Raw genomic sequence first — 15,848 nt, forward strand, 5'->3', positions numbered from 1 at the left:
CAACATTGACCCTCTATCCCATCTCTGCTCGCCACCACCTGACATCCTAGCAACGCCTCCTCTTCACACTACCCTATCCCCACCTCTACTCCCACCGTTTCTTCCTCTCATCCCACTGATGTTGCCATAAAAAAAACGGCAACATTTTATGTGGCCCCCAACCCACTCACCACCAGCACTACATCACCTCTCCAGGGGCATCTGCGGGAGTATCATTATCTAATCATAGCTCTAATAAGTCCAAACAAGATCCTGGGTGCTTCCATGTACCCTGCAGGCTCAGAGAGGCCAGTACCCTCCACACCATTTATAGACCCCCTCCATCCCTGCTTCCCACCAACACACACACACTCCGGTACCCACAGGCCACTTCTCTCTCTTTTCCTCTACACGCCCCACATACATCAGTATGTCTTTAGCACTGGCTGGGCTGTACAGGCAGAGAGAGAGAAGAGACAGAGTATTAGTATTCAGAGCACAGTGAGGGAAAAAAGGAGAGGGAGCGAGCAAGCAGTAGAGAGAAAGAGAGAGAGAGTGAGAGGGAGGGGATAGTGAAATAGAGGAGGAAAAAACACAAGGAGGGGGGGAAATATAAGAGAAGAACACGGGAAACGGGAGGGAAAAGAGGGGAGGGGAGATATATTATATTGTTCATTTCTCTCTCTTAGTCTGCCATCCCGGTTGCGCGGCTTACTGCTCGGTGCCGTCTTGGAGAGGAAAAGAGAGTGAGAGAGAGAGCGAGAGAGAGGAGGGGTGGACAGAGCGAAAGAGGGCGGAATGCCCCTTTACAGGCGTCGCATCTGACTAGAACAGCGGAGAATCTCGTAATTCAGAAATTGGTCAGATAGGAGGACACTGCTTTCTGCAACACCAAGGTAGGGAGACCTTCTCTTTTGTTGCCCCCTTTCAGGCAGCATGCATACGGGTCCGTGATATCCGCGATGTGTGCTTTATTCGCGTCATATCTCCTTTGATCCTGCATCCCGCACCGTGCTCTGCTGAATGTGCCCTAAATCTCGCAGCATGTGTCTGTTTTCCATGAATATTTAATGTAGATTATTTGTGCATCACTCTGGCTCTTCTGTATTGCATTCTGCCATTGCATATTCGAGCCTATAGTGGGATGCATGCTGTGTGGAGGCAGTCTATAAGGTAACGGAGGCTGGTCTAGCCCATATGACAGATACCAGTGTCACAAGTGTATTAATGGCAGCTATCCTCACAGACGACAGTGATTAAACTTTTTTTTTTCCACGAGAACGACATGAGGTATGAGGCGAACAGACAGAGGGGTACGCGCACGAGCACGCAGAAAACACACAAGACAGGTTGACGTGCGTAAGACGTGCGTAATCCCCCTTCCACCCACACCCACACCCCAACCAGCCTACCCCACTCCCCCTCACCATCAAAGACACAGTTTCCTTCCCACCACAGAGAACCATATTTATGCAAATGGTCAAAAAAAAGGAGAGAAAAAAAAAAAAACAGCCGCTGAGACACACTGACTCACCGACTCTTACATGGTGCTAGGTGAAAAATGAAGTGAAGGCGGCCCGTTGTCTGTGTGTGTGTGTGTGTGTGTGTGATTACACTCCCTGTCTGTAAATAGGTCCCGCTCTGCAGCTCCACGGGCTGTGCAAGAGACAGGAAGAACAGTACCAGTATCCCACGGTTCCTGGCTGGCCACTTGCTCTCTATTTCCTGTCCCATGTTATAGATAATTTAAACACTTGCAGCTCCAACAGGCCCAGAGTGGCAGAAAGCTGTGAAAACCTCAACAGCAACCCTCATATGTGTGAATGGAGGATAGAAATAAGTGGGGATGAAAGGAGACACTGTCTTTTTGAAAGCGAATGGGTGTTTGGTTGAATGTTTATAGAGATATATGGTCTTTAGCTGATATTAACACTCACCCGCCTCATGTTATTTATTTGCTGAGAGGGTGTCCAGGAGCTATTATAGGACTGGCTAAATTGGAACAACCTCGAGGCTGAGGCTGAGCAAAGCTATTACCTCTAGTCAATAGACATTAATATCCCCATGCTCAATCTCAGCCTCATGCAGCGCCAAGTCTGTCCCCGTGAAACCGCTCCACTGGAGTAACCAAAAAGATGTGTTGTAGTAGCCCTATCTGTTTACCCTTGTGCATCAATCCGTCACAGCCGAGTGAGCAAAGAGGAGCGATGATAGCATTGTCTCAGGCAGACATCGCTGTGGCCTCAAAAGGAAGTGATGCAAAACAGAAAGGAGGATATGCCGGCACTGGTGGAGAGAGGTCACGACCTCAGTGCATCAGGCATACTCCTGACGAATAGGGAATGATCTGAGGATACAAGAGTACATCGATTTGAGGTGGTATAAAACACGATACAGCCCAGCAGGGTAGAGCGTAGCCGATAGCATCAAAGTCCAGAATAGAGAGGATAGGGTCACGGGGCCAAGATGCCAGTCTACGGAGTACGGCTGACTTGAGATGAGAGACAAAAAGTTAATGTGAAAACTGCCAAAACACCAGAAGCGTGAAATTCACTTAAACACTTAACCGAATTAGCAGACTTTCAAAAAACAAAAACATAAACAAAAGCTTTCGGGCAAAAACGAGAGGTTCAATTAGAGATGACTTCCAGGTACAGATGAAAACAAAAGAAGGCGCGTGGCAGCAGATAGAAAGAGTTGAAAGCACGTTCAATGAGATCCGCCTGAAACATCCTATTAGGTATAACCAATGGATTAGTCTCCTTTGTCTACAGAAGCATTATGTTCTGACATAAAAAGCCTCTGACTGGTCTCAGTTTTGCAATTATGAAGGTGTTCAGTTTTACCTCCATGAAAATAGTTTGACATTTTAGCAATAAACAGTAATTCCGTTTAGACCAACCTTAAGAGAGAGGGGAGGAAAAGGAGGAAAAGAGGGTTTTATGATCTTACACTGCCTCAGACTGTGGGGTGAACTGAGAAATTAAATTCCAGAAAAAAAACCCCAAAAACTCATGGTAGTACTACAGCTGCTGTTTCCACTGCTGATGATATCGATCCAGGTGCCTTTGAATTGGAAAAACGAAAATTGTAGACGACCCACACGTGATGTATTTCATTCAGCACACAGACAAATGTATTATTATGTTAAATGACCATATCGGGTTGCAAAAGATCACAGGTTTGTGGTAAGCATCTGAATGTCTTCTGCTTCTTATTCAGCAGACAGCAGCGACTCAAATGTCTTATCGCTGTAATTCCCGAACCCGGCTGAGGTGTGTGATTCTTCCTTCAGAGGCAGATTCCACATACAGATTTCAGCTTTCACTCCCGCTCTCCAACATGATCCTTGTTACTGAAAAACCTGCCCCCTGGGTTTTTATCAAATTCACATTCTCCACGCTCAAGGATTTCTGTTTGTTTGTAGCAGCTGTCGGTGGAATTTCTGAGCGAGGGAGAAAAACCACTGTAGTTCTTGTGTGAGGGAGGTGCTGCGCTAAAAAATAAGAAATCCAATACCCCCTCCCCAAAAAAAGAAAAAGAAAAAAATATAGAGAGAGTGCATTCGATATTAGATAAATATTTATTACACTATGCCCCAGCCATATGAAATGGGAGTAGTGCTGGGTTGGTTTGTTTTTTTTGGTGTTTTTACTCAGACTTTGGATGTGGTTTCTCTTTAGAGTTTGGATATTTTATGCACCTGAGAGGAGCCCCCAAATCTGTCCTTACTGTGCAAATGTAAGAATGATCCCTTCATTAAAAGGGGGTGCAAATATAAATGCCTCATCTGCTTTATCACCTGTAAGTTGGAATGAGGATGTAAAGGCTGCAATGAGCCTTTAAAAATGAGTTATTTAGCTGATGCTCTTATCCTAAGTGATTAACGGGAGGGGGCAGCCGGGGGTTTGGCATCTTGTGAAGGACACATGTGTAGCTTTGAACTTGCAGTCTCTTTCTTACTGATACAGCCCTGAATTTGGGCTTACATCCATTAAAGCTACTAACGGGTGTCTGGTGCGACTGGCCCTTTTTTTCCTGGACAGATTTAGCTCATGATCTGATTGGCTTGCTTCATCTCATCCAGCTCCCATCTCCTTCCCGTTAACGTGATTGGACAAGACTGATTGTTTTTTTTTCTCCGTGGAGTGATTACACTGTGACCTTGCGCTGCGTCCTGTCTCCTCCGCCCAGTTGGACAGTGACCTTACTGGTCGACTGGTCTGTGTTGTGGCGTATTCGTTCCCTGTGCGTATTGATCCCAGGCAGAACAGCAGTCAATGGAGCGTCTGTGGGAGGCTTAGTGTTGCTCTGTACAGTAAAGTAGGAAGGTGCATTTCTGGGCATGCTGCTACCTCAGTTGAATGCTCCATCACCATGTTTCTAAAGGCATATTCATCGGCGAATAACCATCATCTGTAAATATTTTGCTTGTAGTAAATTGCATCGCCCAAAACCTTGATTACCATTGTTGCTGTGTCACTCTCGCCGCCAGCTTCCTGTTTTTTTTCCCTGCCCTTCTCTGCTCCAATTTTTTCCCCTCCCTCTTTATCTGTCTCGCCTCCAATTTAATGTCAGCATCTCTCTTATCCCTCTCTCGCCGTCTCCCTGTTCCACTGTCTCTTACTATACAATCGTTCTTTCTGTCTGTCTCCTCCATTTCTTTCTTGCCTCTCCCTCTTGATGCTTTCACTGGCATTTGAGGCGTACAGTTTTGTGCCAGACAGCCATTTCTCAGATTGAGATATCCCAGGTTTTAAGTCACTCAGACAGATTTGCTATCTTAATGGGCGAGAGTAAGGGTGGGGTTGTTGGAGGAGGGCTTGTGTTGCTTTTTGATTTGCCAATTTTGGATTAATTTCTGTAATAGGTTGCGGTGAGATGGAAAGATAAATGGGCTCTGCATTAACTGAGTTTCCTGCACTGATAAAACAATCTTGCTTGCATTATCAGCATAAATCTAACGAAACAGTGCGTGCACAATCAGCTTTCTTGCATGGAAGAAAACATATTTGCAAGTAAAATCTAATTTTTATATTCATCTGGTCATTTTTTAAAAGCGATATCTACTTAACTTGAAAAGTTTCAATTCTCTATTTTTAATTAAAACAAGTGAAATTCGATGCTGGTAGTAACACGGTTTTTGGCAGTAACATGCATCTAATTACCTTTTCAAATTAACGAAGATAATTAGTGAAATTCAAATGGGATAACTTCTCATTACCTTTTGACTTTTGAAGAGCGGTGAGTCACTGTTGACAGAGATCATGGCATGGCATTACTTCCCAGTTCTTTTAATGATAATAATGGATTTATATAGCGCTTTTCAAGGCACCCAAAGCGCTTTACAATGCCATTCACTCTCGCATTCACACACTGGTGGAGGCAAGCTACGGTTGTAGCCCTGGGGCAGACTGACAGAAGCGAGGCTACTCTGGCCAACACCAGTAGGCGGTAGGTAAAGTGTCTTGCCCAAGGACACAACGACCAGGACAGAGAGCCCGGGGATCGAACCGGCGACCTTCCGGTTACAGATGCGCTTCTGAGCTTCTGAGCCACGGTCGCTAGATAAGAGTACCATCCCTTTGATCACACGAGTCCATGCTGACACTGGGATTGAGATCAATCCAGCAACCCACTGCACTCAAGGTGTCACAAGCCTCTCTAATCTAACATGAAAGTAAATATAACTCAACCTGGGCAAGTGAACTGTAAATATCCATATCCATCCACAATCTTTGCCGCTGCAAATTCCCAAAAGCCCCCCAGAGAGGCTACAATATTAATAGGAAACTGCAGACTATAGAAAAAAGCAGGTGTTGGTATATCCAGATGTCTACTGAGCTTAGTATAAAGTCCTTCTAGAAGCACATCTTGCCACTCGGCAGCCATTCTGGCAATGCCTCAATATTAATGTCGATGGTTATTGGGATATCAGCGAGGCCTGGGGAACATTTAACCAGACAACCCGATATCACACCAAAACTTGTAATAGACACCCCAGTCCGCTGTGTCTATTTCATGCTTTGCCTCTCCAAAACATGAAGTGGACATGTATACAAAAGTTTCATCACCAGCACGAGGACATAGCGAAATATCTCCCTTTGCTGTTACTGCAACTTCCTGCAACTTCTCCATGCGAATCTTTTTCACGCTTTTTAGAATCAAAGCGTGAAATAGACACGCTGGACCGGCGTATCTATTACAGGTTTTGCTGTAATACTGCGTTTACCCAGATGAGAAAAGCCTTGAGCTCCAGGGAGACCATCCAATACACTAAGCTATGTTTGTTCAACTCGTACTTGAAGTCAGTGCTTCAAAGTCGCAGCAGAGACACGGAGAACTATAAAAACTGCCATGGTCAAAGTCCAAAGTTTCTGAGCCAGTCCCTGCGACAAATCCTCTCCGTCTGATGGCAAAAAAAGGCAGATAGAGCAACGCCCCAAGTAAGACGAGATCCTTAAAAAGCCAGCAACCAACATCAATACTGGACTTGGAACACAAAATGAAAATGAAAAAGCGCACCGCCACAAAAGACCTGGTGTCGGGACCTCATCGCAGACATCAAAGTGTCTAAGAGGGGAATGGGTAGCAAAGGCAGTTCAGGATGAGGGCCTAACTAACTTTAACTGGAATATACAAATTACATGCAAAGGCTCAAAGGTCTAATTTATTAAGGGCTCAATCCAGAATACCAACATGAACAGCATCAGTGTTCATTCTTTGGGTACGCTAAATAAATTCTAATGCTAATTCACATTTTGGATGTAGTTAGCAAAAAAACCCCAAAAATTACACTTTCCTACACATTTACTAATTAACCACATCCTGATATAATGATTAGATAATCCGATAACACAAATCTGAGATAGTCGTGAACCTCTACAGTGCAAATATGTCACAACAATGACACAACTGGTTCATTTTTTTCCCCAGTTTAGCTGTCGACCGGCTCTGAGGGGGCAGCAGCGTCTTTTCCTTTACTGATTTCTACTTTAGATTTCTGCTTGGGATTCTTTGAGTGCTGTGATTTCCTTTTATAATGCATAAAAGTGTAGCTAACGTGCATCATTTTTCCTGCTACAATCTGCCCGACACAGCTTCTCAAAAAGCTACAATACCTTTTTGCTGTTGAAAGAAAAATTCCAGATGGGGTAAAATATCTGCATCTCCTCCAGCTTTGTGATTGTACTGAACAGAGAAACTTGAACAGCATTGTGTTTGCTGCCTGAAAAGCCTGCACTTGAACAGATTAGCTGGGCTTAAATAAATTTATCACTTCGACAGGGCACCTGTTTGCTAATTTTGAACTCCACAACTGTATTTTTGGCTGTACTAGAGTAGCTTTGCATGACTCACTCCTCAAGCTCCTCCCCCATAAAGGCAACTTTCTTATAAGCCAGCTTACTCCTGAGTGGCTGCCTCTCGCAAACAGAAGATTTGAAAAGCGGGTGATTTGGGGGCTTCTCTCCCCATAGCAAAGGCCATGTGCCTACGATGACCATATTGAAAATATCCACTCTCATTTCGTTTATACACAGAAGAGGCAAAGAAGAGAGCGCTGGCAGGGTGGAGTGGGTGAAGACGAGTATCAGGGGGGTGATTTGTGACAGAAGTATAGCAGCAAGAGTGAAAGGGAAGGTTTACAAGATGTTAGTGAGACAAAAAGACAGAAGGCAGAGATGTAGGTTGCAGAGTTGAAGATGCTAAGATTTCACTGGAAGTGACCAGAAAGGACAGGATTAGAAATGACTATGTCAGAGGGAAAGATTATGTCGAGCGCTTTGGAGACAAAGTTAGAGAGGCAAGGCTGAGATGGTTTGGACATGTGCACAGAAGAGATAGTGGACAAAGGATGCTGAATAGAGAGATGCCAGGCAGGCGAAAAAGAGGAAGAGGCTTGTGGATGTGACGAAGAAGGAAATGCAGAGGGTTGATGTGACAAAGGAGGATGGCGGGATTAGGGTGAGATGGAAGCAGATGATTCATTGTGGTGACGCTTAAAAACAGAAGAAGAAGAGAAGTGTCAGAAACTGAGCGCCTCAAGTAATAGTGAAGAAAAACATAACCGGTTTTCTTTAAGAGGAAAAAATTAACAAATTAAGATGTTGGGGTTTAGTCAAGATCAGTGTTGGTCAAGTTACTTGAAAAAAGTAATCAGTAACTAATTACTTCCCCCAAAAAGTAATCCCATTACTTTACTGATTACTTATTTTCAAAAGTAATTAATTACTTAGTTACTTTTTAAAAACACTGAATAGGTGATAAAGTGATAGATCTTTCAGCCCAGTTCTACTTTTTCTGCATAATCCATCATACAAAATGTAATCAAATGAAAAAGTCTCCTTTTAAAACTTGTTTTATTAGTTTTAATCATTTAACTTTATACATCAAGCAAAAATTTAATTATATGCAACATTCTCTGACTGGAAGAAATTTGTTTAACATTTAAACCTATTTTCTGCACATTCCAGCACATAAAATAAAATATATATTTTTTGTTTACACTCACTCTTTCAAATAGATGCAAGTAAAACACAGCAGAAAATAAATAAAGTCAAAGACTAGCGGTCCTGTTGCTCTATTTTCACCTGTAAAGCAGGAGTGACGTAGGCGGAGGTTTACCTTGGTGCAGGTGTGCCGCGGCGGTCAGTGGAAGAATCCGCAAGTTTCTCTGTGAGTTTCCCATTACGTCGTAGCGCACTCGGTGCTTGCTTGGAAGTTTAGGGGTTTTTTTTCGCTGTAAAAAGAAGTTTTCTTCCCACGCACAACAGACACTAATGTTTTTGTCACTTTTTATGGAATCAAACTCAAAGTAAGGTCAGTACTTCCACGCTTTAAACCTGCATACTCTCTCCCGCACTCGATATATGATCCATTGTTGATCTGCACACAGCTGTTGTCAGGAACGTCGCACTCGCTTACGTCACTGTCATGAGACATTCTCGCAAAAAAAAATCACGGTTTTAGTAACGCAGTAACGCAGCGTTCCTACGGGAAAGTAACGGTAATCTAATTACAGTTTTTGCGATAGTAATCCCTTACTTGAAAAAAGTAATCGGATTACAGTAATCCGATTACTTTAATGCCCATCTCTGGTCAAGATACAGTTACAATGTTATAGTTCATGATACTAATTTAACCCTGTTCCTCTTCTTTTCCTAAGATTTTTTTTTTTTAGTGTATAGACTGACCGACTTTCATTATGTGACTGAGAGCAAACAAGACAGGGGAAGTGTGTTTCTGTCTTCAAGCAGAGGGACAGAAAACTTGAAAGGGTTTGGAAGCATTTCTTGTTTCGGATCTTGTTCGGAGTGAAATATGTCTTTGCCTAATGCAGTGATTGATGGAAGGCTGGGAGACAGATGGACACATAAGGAGCACTTTGCTAGGGAGGTGCCACTCAGTGCACAAAGACTGACGCTGACATTTCACAGAACAACATACATCAAATGATCAATAGTCCTTCCCCTGTCTGACGAGGTACCTTGCTTGAGAAATAGGGCCGCTGCTTTGCAAGGACAAAACAGCTCAGTGGAAAAGTGAGCTGACCTCTCACCACGAACATTGTTTTGCCAGTGATTTATTTTCCGACCGCACCGCTTGTACAAGATAAGGTTTTTGGCCGGGACGTGTTCAATACTGGTGGTTTTTGGAGCAAATCTGTAATATCAGACACAAGTTTGCACACTTCTTTGGTCAGAGTCCCCGGAGACTCGCACACTGTGAGAAACTGGAGTTTGGGCACTGACCTGTTTTTATTTTGACGGAATGAGATCGGAAATAAAGGCAGCATGCTAAAGAAGGTCTGTTTCCTTTGAATGAAAGGCTCATGAGCAAACACTTAAGGGAGTCAGATTTAATGCATCTAATTATATCTCAATCTGATGTTTGTGGGATTTTTGAGTCCCCTGTTGTCTTCATTCACCTTACTGACTGATTGATTCCTAATGTTCTTCCAGGTTCTGTTGAAAAAAATCTCCACGACTGACAGTGACATCCAGTCCACGCTGATGTGCTGGCAAGGCCAAGGATCCCGATGCAGTCCGACAATTCCTGCTGGAGCTAGACTAAGAGCTCAGCACAACAGGCTCCCATTTCTGATCTTGGAAACATTAGGAAAATAACAAGATAAAGTTTATGCATGCACTGCAGGCATAACTCCACGCTCCTCAGCCAAATCTGTTTGCAAAGAAAATTTCACACATAGTGTCTCCATGCGGGCTTGCAACATGGCCCAGAACCTGAAGAGCTGAGTTCAATAAAGGTAAAACACATAAGTAATATCTTTAATTTAGATTTTTCTTTCAGTTTGAATTTTTGGTACACAATTTTTAATCTATGAAAGAAAAGAAAAAAAGCCAGAAACCAGGCGCAATCTCTTAAAGTGTTTGTGGTTTCAGTATATTTATTATTTAGAGACTCACTGGAAGAGAGCTCACAATTATCTAAATTACTCTGTAATTACAGTAAAAAGTGTTTTAGTTTGAAACATGACATACGTTTCCAAAACGACTGACCCACTGGTCAGTTTTAGACAACAAACTAATCACGGTATCCCCAGGAGATAATTGACAGCAAGGCCCTGTGCAATTAAGGGCGCACCATATTGAGTGAAGGATCCTTCATTATTCGAAGCAGTCTCCTGTTTAAGGGATAGGAAATAAAACTCGCTCTATTTAGTTCTCTATAAAATACACAGTTTAAGGTGTATATTGTTGCTCATAATTTAATTTCTTCATTTCTCCAAGTGGTGTGTAAATGCATTGTCTAATCTTAATCAGTTTTAATTTTATTTATATTGCACCAGATCACAACAACAGTCACGTCAAGGTGCTTCGAGGCTTAAACTTACTGTAAATCGATTAGTTTTAATTTTGCTATAGTCATCTCAAGGTGTTTTATGTTAAAACGTGAAAGAGCACACGCTTGACGACAGTGGGGATGAAGAACTCCCTTGTTAACATTGATAACACTGTGTCTTTACAGATGTGCAGGCTGCCAGTTCCATAGGCATTAATGCACCATCATACATCAGAGATGCAGGTTTTTGAATTGAGCACCGAAAACAAGCCACATGGTCCCTCTGTCCTTCTGTCTGGAAGACGCGATGTTTTCCACTAAGAATTGAAAATTTTGATTTGTCCGACCACAGAAGAGTTTTCCACTTTCCTCAGTCCATCTCAAATAAGCTTCCAGTGACGGGGGTGATCTTCTGTACATGATGGAGCTTTAACCTCCAGTTGTGAATGACTCAGTAACTTGCGTTAGCAGACAGGGATTTCCACGACAGGATCATACCTGTTTTGAATGCAGTGCCACTTGAGGCTCCGAAGGTCACAGGCATCCCTTTGCACACTGAATCTTTTGATAATATTGTATACTGTAGGTGATGGCAAGTCTTCACAATCTTACATTAAGAAATATAATTCTGAGGTTGCTCCACAATTGTAGATCCAGGTTTTTTACAAGCTGGTGAGCTTCTGTCCATCTTTACTTTTGAGACACTCTAGCTCTCTTAGATGCTCTTTTTATGCCCAGTCATGTTTCTGATCTGTTGCTAATTAACCTAATTAGTTGCGAAATGTTCCTGCAGCAGCATCCTTTTGGTTTGACGTTGACAATAATTGCATCATAATGTTTTTATTTACGTTTTACATGCCATCCCAACTTTCTTGAAACCGGTGTAATAGAAACACAAGGTTAAACTGAGGGTTGACTTAAGAGTTTAATTCATTAATATAGTTACATATACATTAACATGTCATTTAACTTGTCATTTAACCTTGTGGTGCCTTTATTTGCCCAAGAGCCTTCTGCTGCCATGTGCATAGAGGAGGTGGCAGGATGAAATTTGAGCAATGTGTCCTGCTTGTAGGAGCATTCAAGAAAGTCCGCACATTTTTGTGTGCAAGTTTTGTCTACCAGATGAAAAAAAATCATCAACAGTCCTCATCAGCACGACCAGTAACTAAATACTTAATCACACATCAGAAATTTTACTTTTGCTCTCAACAAGATCAAATTTTCTCACCCTTTCTTCAGTTTTCTCCAATCAGTCTTCATAGTGTATGCTAAAGCAATATTATAGAGCCAACCATCTATCAGGGAGTTGCTGATGGTTCTGGCATTCATGTTCACACTTAATGGCTAAGGTGACCAGTCTGCCAGAAACTTGATTTGTCTCCTTTTATGTCCTCACATCTCAGGTCGCCACTTTCTCTCATTTTATCTCTTTCAGGGAAAGTGAGAGGGGCGGGTGCTGCTCACTCATTCATGGGCACATCAGTCTGGCCTCTGCGATCCAGCCTGCAGAGCCCCTCGTGTTCTTGCTTCATCACAGCTGCCCCCTCAAGTTCCTCTGCCTAATCGCTCTCAGCTCGCACCTTGTAAAAGGTGGACAGCCCAAAACTGTGCTTACCCAAGCGCCGTCCGATAGGTGAGGGCGGCGAGGGCTGCGCTGTCATTGGCTGACTGCTGGTGAGAGTGCGATGCGGATTGGAGGATGTCAGGGGACTGGGATGAAGACCTGTGTAAGAAGGCGCTGGTGCTGGTGGAGGAGCTGTGCTTCAACACGAGGGGTTACAGCCAGAACGAACGCTGCCAGGAGTTCATCTTCCTGAGGAGGGGCAACAGGCCGCTAGACCCAGGTAACACACACACCTGGTGCTTCTTACAAACAGTGATTCAATAAAAGATGGATGTAACGTGCGGGTTTGCAAAGTGAAGTCAACGTGGAAATGACTTGGAAGAGAGAGAAAAAAGGCCCTCAGTTCCCTTCATCAGTGACCTCAATGAACACTTTTTGGATAACCTTATGGGCTCAACCACAAGTTCCACTTCCTAAAATCATAAGAGAAGGATTAACCAGAGTATCCAGAGCAGTCAGTGCTGTGTGTTGTGTACTCAGATCCACCCCTTATTTGTCAAAGCAACACAGGAGCAATACTGAAAACCCTTAACACGAATGTGACTCCTCTAACCAGTGGATAACACCACAGCGGCGTTTAAATACAATCTATGCTTATGAATCAAGTTTTGGCAGTTTATTGGTGTTTTAATGCTATTTTTCTTTTGTTTTAAACTTATAATTATTTCTATAAAACCTCAGTGAAATCTGCCTTTCTCTGCCTTATTCTGGGCACAGACTACATGAAATGAGCCTGATCATCCACAAGATATAAGGTATCACTTGGTAACAAAGTAACTGCAGTCTTTTTTCCCCTCTTTTTTTTTTGCAACAGTAAATAGGCTGATATTTATGTAGCGCTTTTCTGCTTTTCTGATCAGTGTGAACTGCTCTAATACTAAACGGAGGCTTTTAAGGTCTTGGTTCCCTCAATTCTGCAAGCTTGACCGATATAAGCACAGAGATCTCAGTCAGTCAGCAGTCAGGAACTTTCTTTCTCTGCAATTTATTGATTTTTCAAGATTCTCCCCTTTTTTTTTAAATTTTTTTGTGTTTTACAAAAATTGCCAGTTAAGCCTACTGCTTCCTGCTTTATGCCAAGTTCAGTCTACACAATACCAGCGTGATTAGGGCCAAACCTGGAAGGCGTTGGTTAGGAGCTGACTTTGGACTTTGTTGCACTACGGTTGACCGAAAACCAAAGTTGAATCTGGGAACCCTATGTTAGGGTCAGTGTTGGTCAAGTTACTTGAAAAAAGTAATCAGTAACTAATTACTGATTACTTCCCCAAAAAAGTAATCCCGTTACTTTACTGATTACTTATTTTCAAAAGTAATTAATTACTTAGTTACTTAGTTACTTTTTAAAAACACGATTTACAACCTGAATAGGTGATAAAGCGATAGATCTTTCAGCCCAATTCTACTTTTTCTACATAATCATCATACAAAATGTAATCAAATGGAAAAGTCTCTTATTTTAAACTTGTTTTATCAGTTTTAATCTTTTAACTTTATGCATCAAGTAAAAATTAAATTATCTGCGACATTCTCTGACTTGAAGAAATTAGTTTAACATTTAAACCTATTTTCTGCACATTCCAGCACATGAAATAAAATATTTTTTGTGTTTACACTCAGTCTTTCAAATAGATGCAAGTAAAACACAGCAGAAAATAAATAAAGTCAAAGACTAGCGGTCCTGTTGCTCTATTTTCACCTGTAAAGCAGGAGTAGAGTAGGCGGAGGTTTACCCTGGTGCAGGTGTGCCACAGCGGTCAGTGGAAGAATCCGCGAGTTTCTCTGTGAGTTTCCCATTACGTCGCTGCGCACTCTGAGCTTGTTTAGGGGTTTTTTTCGCTGTAAAAAGAAGTTTTCTTCCCACGCACAACGGACACTAATGTTTTTGTCACTTTTTATGGAATCAAACTCAAAGTAAGGTCAGTACTTCCACGCTTTAAACGCTGCACGCTCATACTCTCTCCCGTACTCCATATATTATCCATTGTTGATCTGCACACAGCTGTTGTCACGAACATCACACTCGCTTACGTCACTGTCATGAGACATTCTCGCAAAAAAATCACGATTTTAGTAACGCAGTAACGCAGCGTTCTTACAGGAAAGTAACGGTAATCTAATTACCGTTTTTGCGATAGTAATCCCTTACTTTACGTGTTACTTTAAAAGTAATCAGATTACAGTAAGGCGTTACAAGTAACGCGTTACTGCCCATCTCTGGTTAGGGTTAGGGATGTTAGCATGTTAGTATGTTTTTGAGTCCTCAAAGGTTCTCGAATTTCACAAAGAGAGCTCTGCCAGCAACTGTAAACATTACAGAGCAAAAGAGGAGTGATGTTGCTTTTGTAGCTTAGGGGGGCTGTGAAATCGCGAGCTAGTGCCTCCTTCCTGATGACGTCAAACACACTGTGAAAGACAGAATGATTGATCAGGGAGCCACCTATGCTCTGTCTTGTCCTTCAGTCAGAAAAGAGGAAGATTTTATTACTCTATAATGGCCCTGACATAGCGACCAGAAATAAATAAATTAGGTAGCCTGTGCTCAGCGTTAAAGCAACACCTTATTCAAGAAATACCCTTGAAGTATCAAAGACTCATCAAACCCTGCAGTTTGTAGGGACAGCCTGATTTGAATCAGTTTAAATGTACTGCGAAGAAAATGAGCTTTCACCGTGGACAAAGTAGCAAAACTTTCCAAATATCTGCAACAGAATAAATAACCCTTCTGCTGCGCGTCCATATGCTCAGTAGATTTCAAAACTCACAATCTTAGCGAAACATGCCTAAATATCCAGAAACTTGCCATGGCTGATCTGTATGTTTTGATGCTTTTTTTCCTCACCCGCCATGAAAACAAACTAAAGTCGGCTTTGATTTTGAATTTAATCTTTTCACAAGGACCACAGTGGCTGGACTCTCTCTGAAGTGAGGAAAATGTGAACTTAGCAGACACCTTTCAAGCCTACAACGAAGGGAATGGTGATACTACAAAAAGATTTGGGGTATTGCTTTAAGGAACTGCTCTTTTTAATATAGGCATGATTGAAGGTTTAAGTATTCCATTATGGTCCAAATGAAGTTTTACATCAAAGGCCTTCTTCTAAAACTGACACTCTTTTTTGTAGGTTTTGTCCCGAAAGAGGTAAGAGCAAAAGATTCTTTTTTAGTACTGACTCGTCACAGTGACTTTAAGGTATGATGAGGCAAAATGTTAAGAAGAGTGCTCACATTTAAGGATGGTTAGAGGTACTGTGCACTCACAACAACAGACCATGAAATATTCATGTTCTCAACTGAAGTGGCTAAGGTACAAGTCCATCCCATTTCTTTTATGATCCCCAAAAGAGTCTCGGTAGAATTCTGTGATTGTTATCTCAGAGCTGGATTACAAGAATATATATATATATATATATATATATATCATCGCATCCTTTGCCAG

At 42.2% G+C, this 15,848-nt stretch overlaps 1 protein-coding gene across 1 annotated transcript in view; it reads left to right on the forward strand.

Annotated features, from left to right (window-relative positions):
* Window positions 1-464: 464 nt before the first annotated feature.
* syt3 (synaptotagmin III) overlaps window positions 465-15,848 on the forward strand; it is a 48,714-nt gene continuing 33,330 nt past the window's right edge. Inside the window, exons 1-3 of the mRNA XM_087840026.1 lie at window positions 465-875; window positions 9,942-10,246; window positions 12,221-12,629. Coding sequence (XP_087696152.1) covers window positions 12,485-12,629 — 145 coding nt within the window. The 5' untranslated portion in view covers window positions 465-875; window positions 9,942-10,246; window positions 12,221-12,484. The remainder of the gene's footprint in view (window positions 876-9,941; window positions 10,247-12,220; window positions 12,630-15,848) is intronic.

The sequence above is a fragment of the Neolamprologus brichardi genome, chromosome 4 (genome assembly GCF_056152115.1).
Source record: "Neolamprologus brichardi isolate AB-2024 chromosome 4, ASM5615211v1, whole genome shotgun sequence".
Taxonomy (NCBI): domain Eukaryota; kingdom Metazoa; phylum Chordata; class Actinopteri; order Cichliformes; family Cichlidae; genus Neolamprologus; species Neolamprologus brichardi.